General features: G+C 37.8%; 1 protein-coding gene across 1 annotated transcript; it reads left to right on the top strand.

Moving 5' to 3' along the window:
- The first annotated feature begins 3429 nt into the window (after positions 1 to 3429).
- ACTR10 (actin related protein 10 homolog) lies at positions 3430 to 26485 on the top strand. The gene is made up of 13 exons (XM_006099581.3): positions 3430 to 3560; positions 6338 to 6410; positions 9821 to 9903; positions 10744 to 10852; positions 13400 to 13507; positions 15411 to 15478; positions 16138 to 16217; positions 19069 to 19104; positions 20423 to 20502; positions 20583 to 20656; positions 22284 to 22365; positions 23422 to 23623; positions 26075 to 26485. The coding sequence occupies exons 1-13, from the start codon at positions 3484 to 3486 to the stop codon at positions 26254 to 26256; spliced, it is 1254 nt and encodes a 417-aa protein (XP_006099643.1). The 5' UTR covers positions 3430 to 3483; the 3' UTR covers positions 26257 to 26485.
- Positions 26486 to 26540: the final 55 nt, after the last annotated feature.

Raw genomic sequence — 26540 nt, 5'->3', positions numbered from 1 at the left:
ATCACTGGGTCAAATGGGAGTTTCATTTTTAGTTTTTTGAGGAAGCTCCATACTGTTCTCCACAGTGGCTGCACCAGTCTGTATTCCCACCAGCAGTGCAGAAGGGTTCCTTTTTCTCCACATCCTCTCCAGCACTTGTTGTTTGTTGATTTGTTGATGATAGCCATTCTGACAAGTGTGAGATGATACCGCAGTGTCGTTTTGATTTGCATCTCTCATATAATTAGTGACTTTGAGCATGTTTTCATAGGTCTTTCGGCCTTCTGTATGTCCTCTTTCAAAAAGTGTCTATCTAGGTCCATTGCCCATTTTTTGATTGGATTGTTTATCTTTCTATTGTTAAGTTGCATGAGTTCCCTGTAAATGTTGGTGATTAAACCCTTATCGGTGATATCATTGGCAAATATGTTCTCCCATGAAGTGGGTCTTCTTGTTGTTTTGTTGATGGTTTCCTTTGTTGTGCAAAAGCTTTTTATTTTGATGTAGTCCCATTTGTTTATTTTCTCTATAGTTTCCATTGCCCTAGGAGCAGTATCAGAGAAGAAATCCCTTCAGCGTATGTTTGCGATTTCGCTGCCTGTGGATTCATCTAGTATTTTTATGGTTTCCCGTCTTACGTTTAAGTCTTTTATCCATTTTGAGTTTGTTTTTGTGTATGGTGTGAAGTTTCCTTTCCCAACACAACTCCAGTTTCATCCTCTTATCTCAGGCACCTTGCTTCAGTTAAGGTCACTGATCAGTGAATTCTACTGACTTTATATTGTCCACATCTATGCATTGTACAACCATTTTTTTTTTGGCCACATTAGAATTTTAATAGAGAAAATTAGGAGTACATAAACATTACATATGAAACACAAATTGACATAGCCTAAATGAAAATGCCTGAGGAAACAAAGTACAAATTCAAGCTTAGAGATTTAGGTACTGGTACTTGATGAAATCACATTATTTCCCAGCAATTCAGTTTCTTCATTTGTGATTTAGAGTGATAATCAAGTGAGTCAATAAATGGATATATGTATATAAACATACATAAATAATATATAAAAATTCTATATACTGCCCAGTGCTATTAAAAATACAGATGTTCTCTTCTTAATTTCTTTCAATCACGTTTCATTCTCTTGAGCTTTCGCTTGTATTTTCGCTTATACATTTCTCGTTTGAATTTCTTTCTCTTTTTTAAAAACCATTGATTTACCTGTTTTTCTGTCATGTTAAATTCAAATGCAAGTGATTCACGATGTCCTTGTGTGGGGCATTTGTTTAACTTAAATGTTGCCCAGAGAGTGTCCATGAGGGGCTTGCTGACTAATCTTTTCTCCGGATATTCTTCCTCACATTCCATTTTTTCTTCTTTTTTCTCTTCCTCCTGTGTTGGGGTCCAGCCCCAGCAGGTCCAGGGGTCCCCAAAGTTGTGGACGGAGTCGGTGGAGAAGGAATGACACGGAGACAGTGTTCGGTTGATCAGCAGCCGAGCCAGGTTCTCCAGCCAAGTTCTGTCGCCAACATCTCCTGCCAGGTTCTGTGTTTTCTTGTCTTGTTACATCTGTATTTTTTTTTTAAACCTTTTTTTTTTTAAATATATTTTATTGATTTTTTACAGAGAGGAAGGGAGAGAGATAGAGAGTTAGAAACATCGATGAGAGAGAAACATCAATCAGCTGCCTCCTGCACATCTCCTACTGGGGATGTGCTCGCAACCCAGGTACATGCCCTTGACCGGAATCGAACCCGATCAGCAGCCTAGCCAGGATCGACGCTCTATCCACTGAGCCAATTCTTGTCTTGTTACATCTGTATTTATACCAGTTGATTTTAATCCTATCAATTTCTATTCCAAAGGTTAGGGCGTTTCTTATCTCCATTCCAGGGAGTAAAGATTATGTAGCTTAAGCGTGATTGTTCATAGTTAAAGTGATTAACTACCCGCCTGGCACTTAGTTAAGGGGTTTTATTCCCTCCCTAACTTCAGGGAAAAATCTTCACCTGGGGAAACAACCTTTCTCAGGGAGGTGGTCCTGTTTAAAACACATAGTGTTAAGAGGGGGAGCAAACATATGCCATATACTCCAGATCCCTTGAAACATACGCTGTGCAGATGTTTCTTCCCTGCAGTGACTGTGTCAAGCTGCAAGGATGGACTGGCTTCCGGCACTCCTGTTCCTCTTCCAGTTTATTTTTTCCATCCCTTTCCATTTCTTCTTCCTTTTCTCCTTCTTCTCTCCATTCTTTATTTTTCCTTCTTTCATCTTTACTATGATTCCTATTGGATTGCTCTGGATTTTTATCACAGGGCATAACTGGTTGTTTCTGTATAGCAAGATCATGTAGATGGCAAAATTGCTTAAAGAGCAGAGAGGTAGAAAAGGCCATTAGATTTCCAAAATGTGTTTCTTTCTATCACTCCTCTGATGTGTAGATGGTTCTTCAGAAGCACAGGATTTGTCCATTGTACAACCTTAACTCTTACTGTGTTAAGACCTTATCCTTGTAGGGAGGTGCAAGCATCCACAGCAGATAAGAAAGACATACTTGGTGAAAAGATGTCATTCCTTTTCCCAATAACTTAAAGACAAGGCAGCAACCCATCCCAATAACTCGTTTCCATAGCAATTTCAGCAGGAAACAAAGAGAGCTGTCAAACCATAACGTTGTAAACAACCTCTGGTGTGCGCACAGTGACCACATAGAAGAGCTGACTTTTCTCGGGTTACACAGCTCCTCAGGACCGCTTGTTTCTCCATAAATCATGATTTCTGCTATTTTAAACTGATTTCTTTTATAGTAGAAACTTTCAGCGGAATGACTATCAAAGAAAACGTTGTCTATACGTATTATTCTCTCAAGTGTCAGTAGTTCAGGTTTTGAACTCATAGTTTTGGCTTTGCTGTTGGGACAGCGGGAACGTAACTGAATCTCCGAGTTTCAGTTTGCACGGGTAAGAAAACATCTCTTCTCTGTATTTCTTGAGAAGCACAAGTTATAGGCAAACCACCGGACACAGCAAAGTTCGCTCATGACAGCCCGAATCACAGTTTTTGAGCTTTTGCCTTCTCTTTCCGCTTTTTGCAGCTTCTGGGCCGCGGCGTGGAGATCAGGGACTTCGCCAAATACCTGCAAAAGGGAGCCTCCAGCCCCAGCGCCCCTGCAGGGCGTGTCCGGCGGGAAGGACCCCGGGTGGCCCCGCCCCTCGGGGCGGCCGGCGCGCCTGATCGCCTGGGCTCCCCTCGTCCCCGCGCCCCCCGCACCCAGACCAGCGGCGGAACGCGCATTTCTTCCTCCTTAGTCCCACGGACCGGGCCGTCTGCGAGGTGTGCGTCCCACGCGGGTGAGGCACAGCCCGGGACAGCCCGGGGCCGGCGCGCCGCGGCCACGCGAGGCCCCCGACGTCGCCGCCGCCACGGCCCCGCGCCCGGCCCCCTTGGAGCAAAAGAGCCTAGGCGGGTCGGGTCCGTGTCCGCCTGCCCACCGGCAGCCATGCCGCTGTACGAGGGCCTGGGGAGCGGCGGGGAGAAGACGGCGGTCGTGATCGACCTGGGAGAAGCCTTTACCAAGTGAGTGGCCGCGGCGCCGGCTGCGGTCGTCTGGGGAGAAGGGCGGGGGGCCGACACCCAGGCCCGGCCCTCATTGCCGGCTCACGTCCCACTCCCCCCAGTGATGGCCACTGTGATTCCACCGTGGGCGGTGCGAATACCGAGGGTCCGGGGGCGGCCGGGTTGTGACTCCCAGGGAGGCCGCAGAGGCTTGGGGAGAACTGCCTTCGCCGATGCGCGGGGTGGTCGGGTAGTTACCCCAAATCGAACAGACCCTTTGGGGTGACCCCTGCAGGGGATGACAGCAGGGAGCCAGACCCGCTTCCCCTGGGCTTCTCAGCTCAGGGCGCTGGCAACCGAGTCCTCAGCCCGATGACCATCTCCGTCCTTAAACACTGAAGGAGCGTCTGTGGGTGCTGGAGACCCCAGTGTGTCCACGGCCGGGCCATTGCTCCCCAAGAGGAGGGAGTCAGATTAGGGAGACTGGACACGTCAAAGAGGTGGAACCCTACAGATGAGACTCTCAAGATTGCACCCCCCCCCCCCAAAAAAAATCCTCTTAGATTAGCAAAATTAACATAAAGGCAACTTGTAAACACTACTAATGTTTCTCAACCTTTTGGATGGCATAGACCCATCCCTCTGACGACCGAAGGAAAGCCACATATACACAAACCTTAATGCACTTGGTTTCAGGGATTGGTGCGTATCACAGTGGGCCTTGGACTCCAGGTTGAGGGCCCTTGTACTGGGCTCCAGACAGAGGAGAGTGACAGCCAGAATTGCATCTTGTGTATATTTTAAATGGAAACGTTGTAAAATCTTCATGTACATAAAATCTTAACGCCTAACATGTAGTAGGTATTTAATAACTTTATTGAATAAACTAGAGGCCTGGTGCACAAAACTCGTGCACAGAGGGCACGGGGGATCCCCTCAGCCCAGCCTGCACCCTCTCCAATGCAGGACCCCTCCGGGGATGTCCCAAATCCGGCAGTTGGACATCCCTCTCAATCGGGGACCACTGGCTCCTAACTGCTCACCTGCCTGCCTGCCTGGTCACCCCTAACTGCCTCCCCCGCCAGCCTGGTCGCCTCTTACTGCCCCCTCTGCCGGCCTGGTTGCCCCCAACTGCCTCCCCCCTCCCCCCCGCCAGCCTGGTTGCCCCTCACTTCCCCCCTCTGCCGGCCTGGTCGCCCCACGCAGCCTGTTCAGTCGTCTCTTTGGTTGTTTCGGTTGCAATGGTCGCTTAGGCTTTTATATATATAGAGGGTCAAAGAGCCTATTTACAAATTGAACCTCAGGTGCACCAGAATTGAATTAAATAGTCCTTGGATTAAATAGTCCAATCTCTTACTATCTGATGCAGTGTCTTCCCTTGTTTACATTTTTAAATTTACTTTTAAAGGTGTATTTCTAGCATAATAAATATCTTGAGGCTGACACCCAAATATAAATATGTTAAGGAAATGAGAAGCAGAAAGATGCAATACAGGAAGATGACTATTGACAAAGACACCAGTGATAAGATGAATATATAAAGTAAAAGAAAAATTGAAGCTGACTGATGAGTTGCATCCTGGGAAATTTGAGGAGCACTGGTGCAAGTAAACATGGAGATGTGGTTAGTAGAAGATGGAAAGAGCTATTTGGAGATAAATAGGAGGAGAGCAGTACTGCAGACAAGCAGGACAAGAAGAGATAATCCTCAGACTAAACTTAAATGGTGATCATTTTTAGCAACACTTTAAGCAAAGATGTGTTTCACTAACATGAAATAGAAATGGAAATATCTAAATACTCAAGAAAGGGGAATAGTTTTTTAAAAAGATGAAATACTATGCACTATTTAAAATGATAGCAATGAAGCCCTAACCGGTTTGACTCAGTGGATAGAGCGTCGGCCTGCAGACTGAAGGGTCCCAGGTTCAATTCCGGTCAAGGACATGTACCTTGGTTTCTCGGGCACATCCCCAGTAGGGGGTGTGCAGGAGGCAGCTGATCGATGTTTCTAACTCTCTATCCCTCTCCCTTCCTCTCTGTAAAAAATCAATAAAGTATATTTTTTAAAAAGTTTAAAAATAAAATGATAGCAATGAAGACTAAATATGAAAAGAAGCTTATTATAAGAGTTTATTATTATAAGAGTTTATGATGTATGAATAGTGTGATTCTAACTATGTCAAATATTCATAGTTCAAAAATAGACCGAAAGAGGTCACATGGCTCAGAGGTTGAGTGTTGACCTATGAACCAGGAGGTCACAGTTCCATTCCTGGTCAGGGCACATGCCTGGGTTGGTGGCTCCATCCCTACCTAGTGTGGGGTGTGCAGGAGGCAGCCGATCAATGATTCTCTCTCATCATTGATATTTCTCTCTCTCTCCCTCTCTCCCCCCCATCTCTCTCTCTCTCTCTCTCTCTCTCTCTCTCTCTCTCTCTCTCTCTCTCTCTCTTCCTCTCTGAAATCAATGAAAATATGTATTTTTTAAAAATAGACCAAAAGAAAACATGTCAGTATAGAATCTAGTAATATTAGAATGATGCACTAATAAGTCATATGAATGAAGTCACATAATACAGTACAGATCCAGGGTTGCTAATTTGAAACAGTTTTTCACTTTTAATGTGCCATTATAAATAGATGGGATTAACTTTTTTTTTGTCCCTTTGAATGTATCAGTGATGTTCCCAGGTGTGTTTGTGTTTTTTAAACAAATATAGAAAAACTTGTTTCTGTGATAAATATATAGAAAGACTTTTATAAGTTGAGTATTTCAATATTCTGTTTATTTTCAGATGTGGATTTGCTGGAGAAACCAGTCCAAGATGCATAATTCCTAGTGTGATAAAAAAAGCTGGCATGCCTAAGGTATTTTCTTAAACAAATTAGAAATAAACACTGTAATGTAAAATGTTTTTAAATGTGACTTCAAATAAGATTGATTAGAACAGTGCTAATTAACTACATACCTTATTACTGTATTCCAAGAAAAAATTTTAAAATCTTTATTTAGTTTATGCATTCCATAAAGTTCACCTGTTTAAGTGTACAATTCAGTGATTTTTTTTAGTAACTTCTATAATAATCACCACAGTCCAGTTTTAAACTTCTTTGTTATCCCGATAAGATTTCTAATGCCTATTTAGAATTTAAACCCATTCCCACTGACAGCCAACCACTCAGTCTTTTTGTCTCTAAAGATTTGCCTTTTCTGTACATTTTATATAGATGGAATTATATAATATCAAGAGAAAGTTTTTAATCTTAGTAAAATAATTTTCTGAGCTTTATAATGTACCTTTATTCTTACTCTGTTCAAAATATAATATGGGTCTTCAGTCCTTTATTTTTAAATTCCAAAATCCAAAGAACTGTGAAAAACATTTTTTTAAAAGACAGTTGTTTTTTGCCAAAGCTAATTTGGCAAATTAGGAATTGTACAACAGTGGAAAGAATAATTTTTCTTGCCATAAATTCACCTTTTAAAATCCAATATAGATATTTCTGCCATAACTTAATATTTGTGTTCCTGAAAAACCTCACTTTGATCACAAACAAAACAGGCTTATGGAAAAACAGGTTTGGGGTAGACCATATAAAACTCATGTAACTGTAATCAGAACACTAGCAAAAACCAGTAATTGACTCCTCCATTTGGCTTGCAACTGAATGTGGCTAGAGCAGTGATGGCGAACCTATGACACGCGTGTCAGAGGTGACACGCGAACTCATTTTTGGTTGATTTTCCTTTGTTAAATGGCATTTAAATATATAAAATAAATATCAAAAATACGTCTTTGTTTTACTATAGTTGCAAATACCAAAAAATTTCTATATGTGACACAGCACCAGAGTTAAGTTAGGGTTTTTCAAAATGCTGACATGCCGAGCTCAAAAGGTTCGCCATCACTGGGCTAGAGGGTGTCTTGGGGATATTAAAATTAAAAAGAAATGATGGATTGAAAATGTTGGTCAGTAAGTACTGAGACAATGCAGATGAAACTGAGCTCTGAGCCAGCCAGTGGGGCTGTTGTTAAGGTGGGACCAAGAGTAAATGCAGCCCAAGAAAGAGTAATGAAAGGGTCCTAGCCGGTTTGGCTCTATGGATAGAGCATCAGCCTGTGGACTGAAGGGTCCTGGGTTCTATTCCACTCAAGGGCACATGCCCAGCTTGCAGCTCGATCCCCAGTAGGGGGTGTGCAGGAAGCAGCCAATCAGTGATTCTCTCATCACTGATGTTTCTATTTCTCTCTCCTCTCCCTTCCTCTCTGAAAAGGGTCCACTCACAAGAGGGCCCCTAACACATAGACCAGGGTTTGGCAACCCCTGGCACGCGTGCCACACATGGCATGCCAGTAACTTTTGCTGGCACGTGAAACCCTCTCTTATAATTTTCCATTTACAATTTTTTTCTTAATATCGACTTTTTTATTTTTCAGATAAATTCAGTGTAGGTGCATCTTAGATAAATAAATAATTTTACATAACAAGACCATAGATATGGCTGACTTTGAAATGCAGTTGATTGAATTTCAGAGTAGCTCAATTTGGAAGCAGAAATTTATTGACCTTAAAGTTGACTTGGAAAACATTGAAAAAAAGCGATTAGAGACAGGAGTACCAGAGAGAAGTGTCGAAAACGAACTATTGAGGACTTGGAATGCCGTTCCAGAAAATTTTTTCTGTTTAAAAAACTTTGCAACAGCGTTACTCTCCATGTTTTCATCCACATACGCTTGTGAATCTTTGTTCTCAGTGATGAATTTTGTTAAGTCTCGTAATAGGAGTAGCCTGACGGATGAAAGTAGTAGCTCGTGCATATCTCTGAAGGTCACGAAATATAAACCTGATGTAAAATCTCTGTCATCAGTGATGCAGCAGCAAAAGTCCCACTGATAATATCAAACGGAGTCATAAAGTTTTCTGTCGGACTATCAGTGTACATGTATACATTAAAAAATAAATGTATTTTTCATCATCATATACTGTGTTTTTGTCGCTCGAATGAATTTTATTAATTCTTCAAGGTTCTTCACATACATACACCTTAAGAGATATCAAGTAGGCGTAACATGTTCTCAAAAAATTAGGGTTGGTGCCGAAACCGGTTTGGCTCAGTGGATAGAGCGTCGGCCTGCGGACTGAAAGATCCCAGGTTCGATTCCGGTCAAGGGCATGTACCTTGGTTGTGGGCACATCCCCAGTAGGAGATGTGCAGGAGGCAGCTGATCGATGTTTCTCTCTCATCGATGTTTCTAACTCTCTATATCTCTCCCTTCCTCTCTGTAAAAAATCAATAAAAAAATAAAAAAAAAATAAAAAAAAAAATTAGGGTTGGCACGCAGAAGAATTTTGAGTCAGAGATTTTGCTGGTTTTGGCACGCACTCACAAAAAGGTTGCCCACCCCTGACATAGACTTATATAAACTTTTAAAACGTAGATCTGAAAGAGTACCTACCTGTGTGGCCACTGAGTTAATGACTTGTTTTTTCTTTCTTTCTTTTTTTTTTCTTTATTGACTAAGGTATTACATATGTGTCCTTATCCCCTCATTGCCCACCCCCACCCCCGCTCATGCCCTCACCCACCCTGGTGTCTGTGTCCATTGGTTAGGCTTACATGCATACATACAAGTTCTTTGGTTGATCTCTCCCCCTTACCCCCACCCTCTCCTACCTACCCTCTGAGGATTGATGGTCTGATCAATGCTTCTCTATCTCTGGATCTATTTTTGTTCATCAGTTTATGTTGTTCACATGTGATATTTATCTTTGACTGACTTATTTTGCTTAGCATAATGCTCTCCAGGTCCATCCATGCTGTTGCAAATGGTAGGAGTTCCTTGTTACACCAGCATAGTATTTCATTGTGTAGATGTACCACAGTTTTTTAATCCACTCATCTGCTAATGGGCACTTAGGCTGTTTCCAAATTTTAGCTATTGTAAATTGTGCTATGACTTGCTTTTTCTTGATGAAGGTAATAACTCTGTTATCATATATTCAGTTCCTCTTGCCTAATAGGAACTCATACAAATTTCACATTAATACAGACAGTATTCCCTTCTTTAACAATCAACTATGAGCATGTTTGCTTTTATAAAAGCACTTGTAGCAGAAGAGACTAGCACATCAGTTTGTATTTGGTATTGGGATGCATCATTAAGATCAACAACATATGAAATGTATGGATTCAGAAAATACATTGGTAAGATAAAAGCATGTTTTAATTTGAAAATATTTATTATAAATTAACAAGTTATTTTATTTTTTTATAGCCTATCAAAGTTGTTCAATATAATATCAATACAGAAGAATTATATTCCTACCTAAAGGAATTTATCCACATACTGTATTTCAGGTAGGATGCAATGCTATTTGTTTTTCCCCCAACTTTTGTTATTAGATTTTTCTAATGCCAGTCATATTGATATTTAGTTGTATTATATCTGAAGAAGAAAAAAATTTACTCCATTGCCATTTTTACTTGCTTATTTTCAAATATATTTGAAACTAGAAAACAGTTAAGCATAAGGAAATGTTGAAAATAAATAAAATGTCCATTAATCAAAGGGGTTGGGAACTTAAATTATTGTATACCCTTATAATGAAACAGACTTCAGAAAAGAGTTCTGTGTCTATATGTACTGATACAAAAAGGTGTCTTAGATATATTGGTAATTGAAAACAGCATGTTGCAGAACAACTATGGAATGAATATTTCTGTTAAAATATATGCATGCAGTATATTACATATTAAGGAAAATATACAAAATGGTAAAAACAATGTACAAAATGGGTAATAGAAGTGTTAGGGTATTTATATTTTTCAAGTAATAAACTTACATTATATTTGGAGTTTTGTGAGCATATATTTTTTTCTTAAATTTTGTAACCTAAAGAAAGAAAATGGCTTTTTAATGGCCCAAGTTATTCAAAGTAGGTTGTTATTTTTGTCTTTTGAGATAAGTTAATAGATGTGAAGTTTCTGACACAGTGCATAAATTGTAGCAAGAGGTCAGTAATGTTATCTTTCCTGGGTAATAAAATGAAGATGTCTTTTTGTCATAAAGTATTTTAAACTAATGTAGTATAGTTTCTCTATTCTTAACAAATTGCATTATGTACCGAAATAAATACAAACTATTATTTACTTTTTAAAAATTTCTTTAATTAAAAACCCAAAACTATTACTTTTCAGACATCTGTTGGTGAATCCCAGAGATCGCCGAGTCGTGGTTATTGAATCAGTACTATGTCCTTCCCACTTCAGAGAGACACTCACTCGCGTTCTCTTCAAGTATTTTGAGGTACCTGTTTTATATGTTGTTTTTGGTAGGTACTTAAAGCTTAAACTAAAGGTCCTCATTCATTTCCTTCATTGTATATACTACCCAGTGCATTTGAGGAACCAGATGGCAGAGTATAAAGCAAAGCCTCCTGAAATTTTCTTTCTTTGTATAGTTATTTCATGCATAGTTAGCATTTCATCCACTAATTAGATAAATGAAGATTTCTTCTTATTGATTTATTGATGTTTCTGTTATATATTTATTTTATTGTTAATCCTCATCTGATATTTTTTCCATTGGTTTTTAGAGAGATTGGGGGGTGGGGGGGAGAGGTGAGAAAAACGTCTGTGTGAGAGAGACACATCAGTTGTTTGCCTCTGCACTCACCCTGCCTGAGCTGAGTTCGAACCTGCAACCCAGATATGTACCCTTGACGGGAATCGAACCCAAGAGCCTTTGGTGCACGGGCTGAAGCTCTAACCATTGAACCATTTTGGTCAGGGCTATTTCTTTATTTTAATATACCTTTTTCTGTTTGGGAACTTTCTAATTTTTTTTCCAGAATTGAAAGGTATATTGTTTACTGTGGAGTTTATGATGTGTTTCTTCCAGGTCTTTCTCCTTTCTATTGTTCAGATATGCTGAGTACTCTGAAGTCTTCAGTTCTTTTATTTTAGGCTTTTAATTCCTATTAAATGGAATACTCAAGTAATGTTTCCCTTAAACTAGGTAGGCAGTGCCAGGAATGACTCCTACGTGTTGATATTAGTGATATTTCTTATAACTTTCATTTCATAGGAGTTAGGATTATTTTAAAGACCAAATTACGATTTCACATTATTAAGTTTCATATTCTAAGAAAAGATCATACAGATAATCTTTATTAATAAAATTTTTAAAAATCTCTACCTTAGGAATTTAGGATTTTTCAGCAAGGGAAACTAGAAGATTGTATAAAATGTGTTCAGCATAGAAATTCTGTGCATAGTCCTGTGCACTGAAAGGTCACTGATTCAATTGCTGGTCAGGGCACGTACCCAGGATGCAGGTTCCAGTCTTGCTCGGGCTCCATGTTAGTTGGGAGACAACCAACCGATGTTTTTCTCTCTCTCTCTCCCTCTCCCTTCTCTCCTCTCTCTCAAAAATCAATAAAAAAAAAAAAAAAAAAAGAAAGAAAGGAAGAAAGCCCGGCGTGTGTGGCTCAGTTGGTTGGGTGTCATCCCAGGCTGTGAGGTCACTGGTTTGAATCCCCATCAGGGCACATGACTGGGTTTCAGGCTCCATCCTCAGTGGGAGGTGTGCAGGAGGCAGCCAATCGATGTATCTCTCTCATCAATGTTTCTATATCTCCTTTCCTCTCTCTGAAATCAATAAAATCATTTTTTTAAAAAGAAATCAATCATATGTATGTATTTTTTCATACATTCTACTGAGCTCAAAATATATAAGAAATCATAATGTCTTTATGAGATAGGGCAATTAATATTTCTAAGTTATTTATGTATTAAGACAGAGAAACAGGTTACATTCCTCTTATCCTTAGATTTAGGAGTTGGGTTTTCAGTAGAGAGAACACAGACAAAAACAAGAAATCATGGCAGCTTTTATCTGAATAAAATAGATGATTCTCTGTGTTTATACTTAGAGTTTTAGTTGTGTTTGTGTATCCTTATATCATATATAACTAGAATACCTGCTATCGCAATTTAAATAAAGGGAATATAGCCATTATTTTATTTGTCACTTGGTTATGATGGACTTTCGTGTTTTGATTGAATATTTAATATTTGAAGTGCCACCAGAACTGGCAAATTTTCACTGAAAAATGTTACACAGAACTAAGGGTTTTTATAGTTCTTTCATTTAATTTTAACTGCTATGTTATAATGGTTTTAAAATATAGTTCATATTACAAACTTTGTGGATAAAGACAATCAAGAATTCTTTTTCTGTGTTTTCGTTTTGATGGTAAAAACATCTTTTTATTTTTAAATTTAGCATTTTCCTCTGAATTTATGTTTCTAGATCTCTTCTTTTATCTCTCAGTTTTCCCTCTAAGAGAGAGAATAAGAATTTTTTTTGTTAATGCTCTTTTTTGGAATGAAACAAAAAGAATTTAAAGAATTTATTTTTCATATATTTTTATTGATTTCAGAGAGGAAAAGAGAGGGAGAGAGAGATAGAAACATCAGTGATGAGAGAAAATCATTGATCAGCTGCCTCCTGCACACCCCCTGCTGTGGATCAAGCTCGCAACCCAGGCATGTGCCCTTGACCGGAATCAAATCTGGGACCCTTCAGTCCGCAGGCCGACACTCTATCCACTGAGCCAAACGGGCTAGGGCTTAAAGAATGTTTTTATTTATTACACTGTATTTTGATTATGTATAAATTCAAATAAATCACCAAAGCAGTTCTTAATTTAGTGCCATAAAATTGTTGACTAGATATCATAATATAAATAAATATAACGTTCCCTTGAGTTTTTTGTTTTTTTTTAATATATTTGAAATGTAAAGCAAACACTTTCAACTACTGACACTCATTCTGCTTTTGTTTTTCTAGGTTCCGTCTGTCTTGCTTGCTCCAAGCCATCTAATGGCTCTTCTGACGCTTGGGATAAACTCTGCTATGGTCCTGGATTGTGGATATAGAGAAAGCCTGGTGTTACCTGTATCTTTTTTTGTCAACAAACTAATTTTGCAAATTTTTACTCTACTTTAAAATAATTGGGCTAATTAAAAATGGTTTTTATTACATCAAACTATTTTGGGTTACCATCTACAGATATAAATTATCATGTGGAAAAAATTCACAAGATTGTGAGACTTAAATTTACTTTTTGTAGAAATTATTATTATGACTTGGTCCCAGTATATACTCCAGGGATTAGACCTCATAAATATTATGTTCAGTTCTTAGGAGGAACATCAGCTAATTGGACATATTAGAGAAGTTAACTAGGATAGTCAACTTTTAAGAAAAGATCATACAGAGAGTAATTGGAGAAACTTGAAATGCGAAAGTTAACTCAAGAAAAATGAAAACTTAATGGTGATATGAAATCTGCACTCAAATAGCTGTAGGGCTCACTGTGGATATTGAATACATTTTTCTCTCTTATCTCCAGAGAGTCATGGCAGCAGTATGGCACAGGGTTTATGGGTTTGGGTTTTGGAATCAAATATGTATAAATCTCAGCTATGCTTCTTACGAGTTGTATGATACTGCTCAAGTAGCTTAATCTCTTTGGGCCTCAGTTTCCTTTTCCATTTCCATAAAATGGGAATTATAATAATTCCAGCTGATAGAGGCATTGTGTGACTTGAGGAAGGTAATGTATGTAAAGTATTTTGCAAAGGACCTGGCACATAGTAACTTGCTCAGTAAGTGCCATAGTTTTATGTCATTCACAACATCAGGAAACACACTCTAGTAATTCAAGCTGTCCCAGAATGGAACTCCTGACTATAAACTGGTAAATTCCTTTCATTAGAAGCATTTAAGCAGAGTATATGTATCTCAGAAATATTACAATGGATATTGTTACATTGAAAAGGAGGTTGAAATACATTTATTTATTAGAAATACTTAGGGAAAAGGAATCAAGAATCATTGACTCCTAAGGAACTAAATTAGGCAATAGCTTTTTAAATATAAAGCGTTTTATGTGTTAAGTCTCCTAACAGCCCTGTAACTTAAATATTATTCTCATTATGTAAATGAGAAGATTAGAAGTTTGGATAGGTTGTTAACTCAGAGTCATACAAGCATATAGCCAAAATATATACCCATGTTTGTCGCCAAAGCCAATGCTTTTACCAATATACTTTTTTCCTTTTTATAAATATTATACTGACAGAACATCGGCAAAAACAATATATAAAATAAGGTAGCAAACCCACAGTACAATATTCTGCACTATTCTCTCAATACTGTTTAATAGAAATACAATGTGAGACATAATATAATTTAAAATTTTTCTAAGCTGCATTCATAAAGTACAAATGAAAGAGACTAATTAATATAAAAATAATGAGATATTGTACTAGGGGCTTTTTGTATTAAATCTAAATTTGGTAATTTGGTGTGGAGTTTAGTCTTACTTTTCATCTGAATTTAGACTAGCCACATTTCAAGTGCTGAATTAGCCACATGTGGCCAGTGGCTACTTTATTGGACACCCCAGTGTTAATGAATTCTGTGTGTGTGTGTGTTTAACCTTTTTCTTTAGAGAAGAATATGAAAAAAGACTATGATTTTTCTGTAACTTTAAAAAATAAGAAATAAGCCTGTCTGCGTGGCTCAGTGGTTGAGCGTCGATTCCTGGTCAGGGCACATGCCCAGGTTAGGGCTCGATCCCCAGTGTGGGGCATGCAGGAGGCAGTCTATCAGTGATTCTTTCTCATCGATGTTTCTATCTCTCCCTCTCCCTTCCTCTCTGAAATCAATAAAAATTAAACATTTAAATAAGTAAGAATTTGCTGATTTCAAACAATACTGCAAAAAGTGAGGAAAATATCAAGGAAACCACATTTTATCTCCTAAAATAGTAATATCCTTGACTACCCTATAGATATATGAAGGAATCCCAGTACTAAATTGCTGGGGAGCACTCCCCCTAGGAGGAAAAGCTCTGCACAGGTAAGTTTCTTGGAATCTAGCACATTTTCTTTACCTGTGTCACAAAAACAGATGCTAATTTTTTGACAGTGTTCAATAGAGGACTTACGGACATTTAATGTTACTCATTTCATTCTCTGTTAGTCTTTAGTATATTTATCTTTTAAAAATAAAACCACTTTTCTTAAAGCATCATAATACATTATATAGTAAATATCCATTATAATAAAGGCCTAATATGCTAAGTGTCCTGTTGTCCAGTAGGCCATTCAACCAATCAAAGTGTAGTATGCTAATGATATGCTAAAGCTGCTTAACCACTCACTATGATGTGCGCTGACCACCAGGGGGCAGACACTCCAACTGGTAGGTTAGCTTGCTGCTGGGGTCCGGCTGATCAGGATTGAGCTAGATACACCGGTCATGCCCTGGGGCCCTCCCATAGTCACTCCCCAGCTGGCCAACCTCCCGTGTCCCTCCCAGGTCCTGATCATGCACCAGTGGGGTCCCTCAGCCTGGCCTGCACCCTCTCGCAATCCAGTGCCCCTCAAGGGATGTTGGAGAGCCGGTTTTGGCCTGATCCCACAGGCCGGGCCGAGGGACCCCACTGGTGCAGTATTAAATAAGAAAAGGATATCAGTTGCAGTATTTTAGTTCCAGTAACCTTTTTTTACCTTCAGGGAGTTGGAAACTCAACTATTGGAGCAATGTACTGTTGACACAGGTGCTGCTAAAGAACAGAGCCTTCCCTCTGTGATGGGTAAAGTCATTTTAAACTAAGTGTGGTTTACATTATTCGCTTTTCATTTTTCAATTCATGGGTTTTGTTTGTTTTGTTTTTATTAATTTGAGAAAGAAAAGAAGAGGGAAAGAGAGAGATAGAAAATCAATGATGAGAATCATTGATCAGATGCTTCCTGCACACCCCCCACTGGGAACTGAGCCCACAACCAGGGCATGTGCCCCGACCAGGAATTGAACCATGACCTTCTGGTTCATAGGTCAATGCTCAACCACTGAGCAACACTGGCCAGGCACAACTCATGTTTTTTTTTTTTTAACTCCATTGCATATTCTCTTTTCCCCTACATCACTAATGAAATTGCTCTAATTATAAGGTTATTATTGAGCATTTCATCGTCAAACCCAGTAGTTTAGTTTTAGTAATCTTTTCTAGAACTTTTGACATTGTTAATTATCATGTACTCTTGATGTTACTTCTTCCTTTGACTTTCAGGAATGCTGTTGATTCTCAAACGTATCCCTGAGCCTGACCCTTCTAAACTTCATTTCATATTTCCAACTGGTCATTAGATGTAAACTAGGCATGTCTCTAGGCACCTCAAACTTAAGACTTAAGTGAACATGTTATCTCCTTCTCTAAATCCATTTCAGTGAATCTTTCTTAGATAAGGATCACATATTTATATCGTTCTTTTTAGAAAACTGGGAGTTATCAGGTCCTTTGTCCTCCCTTACAAGTCTCTTTTAAATTCCATCTTTTTAAAAAATCATCCACACCACTGAACATCTGAATACAAGGACATTGTAAACTAGGCCCTCATTATTACAATTGTGATTACATTGCTCTTTTGCTTGAGAACTTTTGTTGGTTCCCACTGGCTAAAATCCAAATTATCCATTTTTAAAAAATATATTTCATTGATTTTTTACAGAGAGGAAGGGAGAGGGATAGAGAGTTAGAAACATCGATGAGAGAAACATCGATCAGCTGCCTCCTGCACACCCGCCACTGAAGATGTGCCTGCAACCAAGGTACATGCCCCTGACCGGAATTAAACCTGGGACCCTTTAGTCCGCAGGCTGACGCTCTATCCACTGAGCCAAACCGGTTAGGGCCCAAATTATCCATTTGATATACATGTTTCTTCACAATCTGACTTTATTCTGCCTCTTAGCCTTAACCGCTAAACTCAGCCCTTTGCATCTTATTTCAGCTACAGTAAATTTCATATGGTCTTCTAGGGATCATAGCACTACAACCCTGTGCCTTCCTTTATTCTATTGCTTTACCTGGAATGCTTTTCTTAGTTGGGGTTTTGATTCTTCTGCATGACTCAGCTGGAATGTCATCTTAATTTTGAAGCCTTCCTTGTTTTTCCTAAAGCAGAATAAATTGCTCCCCTATCTGTTAAGCCTTCAGCAGTATTGACTGTAGCACATGTAACATATTTTCCTGTTAGCTTACCAGTTTCCCTCAGTAGACTTTGAGGATCCCTGTCTTACTTATTTTTCAATCTGTAGAATCTAATATAGTGCCTGGGCACTGAGTAAATGTTGGAAAACCCTGGCCAGGTGGCTCATTTGGTTGGAGTGTCATCTCATACACCAAAAGGTTGCAGGTTCGATTCCTGATCAGGACACATACCTATGGTACAGTTTGATCCCTGGTTGGGGCACATATGGGAGGCAAAAATAAATTATATACAAAATATTATGCTTTTTTATTCTCCCAAATATAAGTTAAAAATTCTGAGTTCACATCCTGCCGAAGTTGGTTAGAGTTCACCCTATACACTGAAAGGACGAGGGTCCAATTCCGGTCAGGTGATTGCCCAATCCTGTGCGGGAGGCAGGCAAACTGAGCAACTGAGGTTTGAGGTTTCTCTCTCTTTTTCTCTCCCTCTCTCTCCCTCAGGTGAGGATTAAAAAAAAAAAAAAGAAATTCTGAGTTTAGAAGATTTTGTATTTTGGTTAGAAAATTTTCTTGCAGAGTCTGATTTGGAAAACAAGATTTTTAGCAGCAAAATCACATATCCAAACATCCATCTTCCAAGGATTTCTGTATAGATTTCTTTGATTAGGTACTGTCTCACTCATTTTTTAAAATGTTGCCTTTACCTTGAAGGAAAAAAGTAGCAGTCTGCATGTGATCCTTTTTTAAAATATATATTAGGTTAGCATGTTACTGACAATCATGTGTTATAGCAAAGATAAGTAAACTTGAAATTTCACTCTTTGTAAAATAAAAATAACTCATATTTAAGCCCTGTTTTTCTTCTAAGTGCCACAAGATAACCAACAAATCTCTTATGGTAGAAAAGATTTTCTTTTCTTTGTATGGTAGAGAGGTAATTTCTGTCTAATGCCAGTTATTTCACTACACTTTTAAGGGATCTTATTTTTATCATATTTATGAGTAGTGACAGGCAGTAGTGCTTTGTGCACACCTGGCTTTAACTTCTGTGCTTTGGCTTGGCTTTGAATGATGAAATTTCTTCCCTAAAAGCAAATTTAATTATTCTATTTGTTGTTGTTTTTTTAATTATAGTACTGCCTGGCTGGCGTGGCTTAATGGTTGGGCGTTGACCTATGAACCAGGAGGTCAGGGTTCGATTCCTGGTCAGGGCACATGCCTGAGTTGCAGGCTCGATCCCCAGTAGGGGGCATGCAGGAGGCAGCCAATCTATGATTCTCTCTCATTATTGATGTTTCTATCTCTCCTCCCTTCCTCTCTGAAATCAACAAAAATATATATATTTTTTTAATTATAGTACTTAAAATTTTGCTGAAATGGAAATGTGAATGCAATATAAGAGACTGTTTTTGCTTATAAGATTGTATAGTTTTAAATAAAATTTCTGTTTTAGGTTCAATTCCAGAAGGTGTCTTAGAGGACATTAAAGGTAAACTAAGTTCCTGTTTTTGTCCCTTTGATTCTTTAGTATTGGTTTGGATGGCATGTGTTTTAAAATATTTACACAGATACAAAATGCACTAAATTCATTATGTAATACCCCAAAATATTTCATATATAGGCTATGGAATAATGTAAATTTTTTATTTTTCTCCAGATTTATGTAAGCTTTGGGCATTTTTTATGATGTGTTTATTGAAATTATTCAATTACAGATATAATATACAGGGTTACTAGAAAATTAGTACTTTCCAAAGAACGAACTTATACTTAAATTGCTTAAGAAAGCCACTGGTTTTATGTCGTGTAGGTTTTTTTCTTAAAAAAAAGAGAAGTCAATAAAAATATTTTTAAAAAATAAGATAAATAAATAAAAATAAAGAAGAGCACCTTTCCCTGCCAACTATATGTGATCTTGCAGGCTGGCATTTGCCTTACTTAGAAAGTTCATAGGACTTGAATAAAATATAACATATATAAGTAACTTGAGCGCCTAGCTTATTGTCTAACATATTAAAATTGTGGATTCTTAAATATATTTTGAATTAGTGAACGAAAATGATTTTATATATGTAAATATATATTTAACTATGTTTTGTAAATAATTAACCAAATCATTAGATTTCTTGCACTCAACATCAGTTTTGTTTCTACTAAAAAAATGCTTTATTCCTTACCTGTTTCTAAGAATAACTTAAACAGCTTATTATAGAAGATACTTTGCAGTAGAAATAATCTTTAAAAGAAGAAATTTTAAAGTATAAAAACAAAAATGGTTTTATAGTGGAAAGAAAGTGATAGTATTGGGTTGTGGCAAGAGGGAGAAAATAATCATGCCAAAAAACTGAAAACTAAGGAGTGTTATTATAACCAGGAGCAAAATTTGGCTTTGTATTGTAACCAACCAAGATTTTAAAAAAAGAATCAGCTAGATAATTACATAAGATTAGATATAGAGATATGGATCAGTCTTGTTCAAAGAAACATTCTATTCAGTTACACATTTTCATGATGCTAAAATTTATTTTTATTATGGTAATCTTTATATAAGGAATAGTTTCCTCAAAGGTGTGTGTTTTTTTTAATGTGATTTTATGTCAGATGAACACAACATGTCTTATGACTCCTCGATGAACAGCAAGGTTTTTTATTTGTGAATAAATTGTTATAAGCTAGCTAAAGACAGGTATAGTTTATAAAAGTTGAATGAGTGGATAATTAGTATGTCTATTTGAAGAGGATTTTTTTTAACAGAGACATAGATTGACTCAATCACAAACCATAACTAAGTCTCCTTTTCTTTCCAGTGCGCACTTGCTTTGTAAGTGATCTGAAACGTGGACTAAAAATCCAAGCAGCAAAATTTAATATCGATGGGAATACTGAGGTAAGTTCATAATAAATGTATATTCTTTTTTCAGAAGCTTATTTGTATTTATTTATATATTTATATTACTTATATTTCAGCGTCCCTCACCACCCCCAAATGTTGACTACCCATTAGATGGAGAGAAGATTTTACATGTCCTTGGATCAATCAGGTTAGACCTTAATTTTTATGAGCAAAATAATAAATTAAAATAAATTGTTGGCCTTTCAAAGTATTTGCTTCAACAAGTCAGAAGCTTGTCTCTCATTTAAGAGAAGTTCAGATGTAGATAGTCCAGGGATGGTATGACAGCTCCCATCAGGGACCCAGACATTTTTTCTCTATTATCTTTGGGGTGTAGCCTTTTTCCTTGGGGCAGTGATGGCGAACCTATGACACGCGTGTCAGAGGCGACAGGAGAACTCATTTTTTTGGTTGATTTTTCTTTGTTAAATGGCATTTAAATACATAAAATAAATATAAAAAATATAAATCTTTGTTTCACTATGGTTGCAAATATCAAAAAATTTCTATATGTGACACGGCACCAGAGTTAAGTTAGGGTTTTTCAAAATGCTGACATGCCGAGCTCAAAAGGTTCGCCATCACTGCCTTGGGGTCTAGTATGGTTGCTGGAGTTATAGCTAATACATCAACGTTTCAAGCAAGCTGTTCTAGGAAGGGAAAGAAAAAGGCACCATCCTCTTTTTTTATGGAGACTTTCTAGAAGTTCCATATACCCCTTCTGCCTCCATTTTATTGTCTGGTACTTAGGTACATCTAGCAGCAAGAAGGGCTGATTGAGTGTTTCTACTTGGGGCATTATATCCACTATAAAAATGGAGTCCTATCTTTTTTAAATTTTCAAATAATTATAGATTCACAGGAAGTTGCTAAGGTAATATAGAGAAGTCCTATATGTTCTTCACCCAATTTCTCTCAATACTTATATCTTACATAACTATAATACAGTATCAAAACCAGTAAATTGGCATTGGTGTAATGTATATGAATAGTTCTGTGTAATTCTAACACAGGTAGATTTAATCACCACCACCACAGTCAAGATATAGAACTATTCTGATGCCACAAATATCTTCCTTCTGCTGTTCAAAATAGGGTTCTTTTAATTTGGGGGTGGGGGGCCAGAAAAAAATGAAAAGTGGATATTTTATTAGGCAACTAGCAATGTTGGCTAATGTATTATTTTAAAAACAAATGCTTTGGTGGAGGAGGATTTTGTTTGTTTTTATTTTGTTTATTTATTTTTGTAATCTTCACCTGAGGATATTTTTCCATTGATTTTTATAGAGACTGGGAGAGAGAAACCTCCCTTGGCTGGAATCAAACCCTGGACCCTTTAGTCCACGGGCTGCCGCTCTATCCACTGAGCCAAACCAGCTAGGGCAGATTTGGTGTTTTTAGACCTCTTGTATTACTGATCTGCTTGTTGAGTCTTACTAACTTTTATAGAATGCTATTCCTTTTTTGTTATTAAGTTTAAGGAGGTATAGCTGGACAAAATATATGTAAATCTATACATAATAATAATTGTAGACGATACTTAGGGAGTGCCTTCTATGTGCCAGGCACTGTTGTATTAACTCATTGAATCATCACCTCAACACCTGTGAGGCAGGTACTATTATTCTCATTTATAAATGCAAACATGTTGTATTTTAGTAATTATTCTACATTAACAAGATATTGGTACTTTAAAATGTGTCAGTAGAACTAATGGTGTATTCTGTATCATATTATGTGATGCCAACAAAGCACTCTGTTTTTAATCTCATTAGGGATTCGGTTGTGGAAATTCTTTTTGAACAAGATAATGAAGAGAAATCCGTTGCCACTTTAATATTGGATTCCCTTATGCAGGTATTTTTATTTAGTAAAATGTTTAAATTTATGACTATAGCCCTTTAGAGAAAATTTTAAAATTTATATTATTTAATGTTAGCCATCAGTTACATTATTTTTGTTGTTGTTTTGTTGTTTGTTTGTTAGTTTTTTTGTTAATCCTCACCCAAGGACATTTTTTCCATTGATTTTTAGGGAGAGTGCAAGAGGGAGAGAAAGACAGTGAGAAACATTGATGTGAGAGAAACACATCCATTGGTTGCCTCTTGCATGAGCCCTGACCAGGGCCCGGGCCAGGGAGGAGCCTGCAACGTAGGTACGTGCTCTTGACTGGAATCGAACCCAGGACCTTTTAGTCCGTAGGCTGATGCTCTATCCACTGAGCCAAACTGGCTAGGGCTGGTTATGTATTTTAGCTCTTATGTTAAATGTAATAATTATTTAGTTTTACTTTGGCACTATGATATAGTACCTACAATATTTCAAACTTAGGGATAGTAAGTATTATGGACATATCATTCATTTTTCCATAGTAGCAATATCAGATTTTTATTTTGTAGCTAGTATGGTTTATAGTTTCTTCAAATGCAGGTTTGGGTAATACTGAATTTTAAATTTCAGTGTGTATATGATAATTTTTCTCTTTTGTTTAATGATTGTGGAATCACAGAACTTTATGTGAAGTACATCACATTGGAAGATATTGTCTACCTCTAGAGCTCCACTCAAGAACTTTTATGAAAAATATAACATCAGTGAAGGATTTTAATATTTCTAATTCTTAGAGAGTGCTAATATGGAAATAATTTTTCCAAGAATGTTATCTTCCCACTTGACAGTTGGCTCTGGATATAATATTGTGAAGTTCTCTATGAGTATATGGCAATATTAGGGTGGTGATATTTGCAGCATTAAAACTCCCTTGTCAAAGAAACCTTTCTGTGGCCCTTTTGTAATACAAATAATTACCTATTTAATGTGTAATAGTTAAGCTATATATTTTCTTAAATTTAGCTAAGCATTATTTATACAGTTAATGATAAATCCTTTTTTTTTCTTTCTCTTTGATAACAGTGCCCAATAGACACCAGGAAGCAATTAGCAGAGAACTTGGTAATCATAGGTGGCACATCTATGTTGCCAGGATTTCTCCATAGATTGCTTGCAGAAATAAGGTATTTGGTAGAAAAACCAAAGTATAAGAAAACACTTGGCACCAAGACATTCCGTATTCATACTCCACCTGCAAAAGCTAATTGTGTGGCCTGGTTGGGAGGTAAGAATTTAGTTTTTAAAATATAATGATTATATACTAATTGGTTCCTGAGTAGTATAACTAATGGAGATATAGAATAGATGGTTCAATGTCCAAAATTGCTCACTTAATAAACTAATAGAACTATTAAAGAATTTTTATGAATATTCATTTTTCCTTAAATTGTTCATTTTCAGAATTATACACCTATTTCTCTTGGCATTTGCATTTTAATTTTTTAAAATATTTTTAAAACATTTTTATTGATTTCAGAGAGGAAGAGAGAAGGAGAGAGAGATAGAAACACCAATGATAAGAGAGAATCATTGATCGGCTGCCTCCTGCACACCCCACACTGGGGACCGAGCCCGCAACCCTGGCATGTGCCCTGACTGAGAATCCAACCGTGACCTCCTGGTTGATAGATCAACTGATGCTCAGCCACTGAGCCACACCGACCAGGCTGCACTTTGATGATTTTTTTTTTTTTGGTGCCCTTGACCGGAATCGAACCTGGGACCCTTCAGTCCACAGGCCGACGCTCTATCCACTGAGCCAAACCGGTCAGGGCTGCACTTTGATTTTTTAAAATAAACTTTGTCCAATTACAGTCATCCCTCATAATAGTGGGGGCTGTGCATTTATTCCAGTGATGCTACTACCATTTCTTTCTTTCTTTTTTTTTTTTGTAAATCCTCACCCGAAGATATTTTCCCATAGATTTTTAGGGAGAATGGAAGAGAGAGGGAAAAACAGAAACATCTATGTGAGAGAAACACATCAATTGGTTATTGCCTGCACAAGCCCTGACCAGGGCCTGGGTAGGAGAGGAGCCTACAACCAAGGTTCATGCCTTTGATCGGAATGGAACTCAGGACCCTTTGATCTGCAGTCCGACGCTCTATCCACTGAGCCAAACTGGCGAGGGGCCTACTACCATTTCTTAAAACATGTTTTATTCCGTAGAGAAAGCTAATCTGTGAGCCATATGAAAATTGATTCTTTAGGCATAACAATGGACACATACAATAGTGTGGTGAAGGCTGAGGGGTAGTTGTGGAGTGGGGGAGTCAGAGGGGGTAGAAAAGGGGACAACTATAATACCTTCAACAATAAGGATGGATTAAAAAATTGATTATTTTATAATTATACTTTCTTTTGTGACTGAGTTCATTGAATGTTTTAGAAAATGATAGTTTCATTGAAATAAAGAAATAGCCTAATAAAGAGACTACTTTAAAGAGAAAAACAATCATGAATGTGTATTTTTGTATACATTCTGATTTGTGTTTAATGATGCAGTTTTAGCTAATAGGAATCAGGATCTTTCTGAGAGAAAAACCAAGTATTGACTTTTTAAATGTATCTCTAGTAAAGTTTCATCAAAATGTAATTTTGATCTAGGACAAATGGATTAGTTACTAAATTATATTGTAAAGACTGCCTTGGGGTGTATTTATAAGGTCTTCAGCATAGACTCTTTTTTTTAAAAAATATATTTTATTGATTTTTTTACAGAGAGGAAGGGAGAGGGATAAAGAGTTAGAAACATCAGTGAGAGAGAAACATTGATCAGCTACCTCCTGCACACTCCCTACTGGGGATGTGCCCGTAACCAAGGTACATGCCCTTGACTGGAATCGAACCTGGGACCCTTGAGTCCGCAGGCTGATGCTCTATCCACTGAGCCAAACCGGTTAGGGCTAGACTGTTAGGGTATGATGATGCTTTTTGGGTTTTGCAGTGCCATTTTATTTATTAACATATAATCTTAGAGTTGTGGCAAAGAAAAACTAAGGGTATTTATTGTATTTATGGAGTTGAAAATACTTTCCACCTCTCTCTGCCTCACTTGCTTTTAGACACAGTAATGCTTGTTACAATTTTCACTGTAATCTGTTATAGGCCATAACACAGTAGTTATGGCTTAACCTATTATTTGAAATATTAGAGGCCTGGTGCACGAAATTCGTGCACTTTGGGGGGGGTCCCCAGCCTGGCCTGTGCCACTCACAGTGTGGGAGCCCTGCGATCGATTGCCCCAAAGAGGTAGGCGCCGCCCACCCATTCAGGGCTCCTCAATGGATTGCCCCAAAGAGGTAGACCAGAGCTGTGGGACCCCGGTGTCGCCACGGGCCCCGCCTCCGTACCATGCACACAGCGTCAAGTCCCCACCCACCCACACGCACCTTGCCACGCACACAGCCCCGCCCACCTGTGCATGCCCGCTGTGCATGCAGCCTCCTGGTGATGGATTGTTACCGTGTGAGGGCATCACCCGTGAGGGCGTGATGACCACATAGGCTTTTATTAGTATAGATAGGATATAGAACAACTTAACTGGAATTAATTTGAATTGCATGTTGAATTTTATCTTTCTGTCTTGTAATATAATGAAGTGGGTGTGTGTGTACATAAAATTTTCTAGTAAAAGTTTTCATCTTAGTTATAAAAATATTTTTTATCATCCAGGAGCTATTTTTGGAGCACTGCAAGACATACTGGGGAGCCGTTCTGTCTCAAAGGAATATTACAATCAGACAGGGCGTATTCCTGATTGGTGTTCTCTTAATAACCCACCTTTGGAAATGATGTTTGATGTCGGGAAAACTCAACCACCTCTGATGAAAAGAGCATTTTCCACTGAGAAATAAAAGTTTGAATAAATTCAACTTTGTTTCATTTCATCTATCAGACCAATTATACAAAGTATGCAAGACGCTGTTAGTGTTAGAGACCACTTTTGTGGAAGTGAAAGCATTTCTGTAATTACTTTTCACATTATTTAATACTTTCGACTTTTGTTTTTCTTGTGTAGTGGTAAAATGGTAGCTGGTGCTTATGAAATACGTTGTATTTATATCAATAAAATATAGTAAAGCAGTCTTGTTTTGGAAGTTTGTTACATAGTACACTTTTTGTTCATTTTTTGTGGGTA

This window comes from Myotis lucifugus, unplaced genomic scaffold (genome assembly GCF_000147115.1).
Source record: "Myotis lucifugus unplaced genomic scaffold, Myoluc2.0 scaffold_278, whole genome shotgun sequence".
NCBI lineage: Eukaryota > Metazoa > Chordata > Mammalia > Chiroptera > Vespertilionidae > Myotis > Myotis lucifugus.
This window is presented reverse-complemented; position numbering and strand designations above follow the sequence as displayed.

What these genes read in the sequence shown, in the direction of transcription:
- ACTR10 (XM_006099581.3), top strand. Translation starts at nt 3,484, where the DNA reads ATGCCGCTGTACGAGGGCCTGGGGAGCGGCGGGGAGAAGACGGCGGTC. An exon ending in CTGGGAGAAGCCTTTACCAA is followed by an intron (nt 3,561 to 6,337) that starts GTGAGTGGCCGC and finishes GTTTATTTTCAG; the next exon opens with ATGTGGATTTGCTGGAGAAA. An exon ending in GAGCCTTCCCTCTGTGATGG is followed by an intron (nt 16,218 to 19,068) that starts GTAAAGTCATTT and finishes TTTCTGTTTTAG; the next exon opens with GTTCAATTCCAGAAGGTGTC.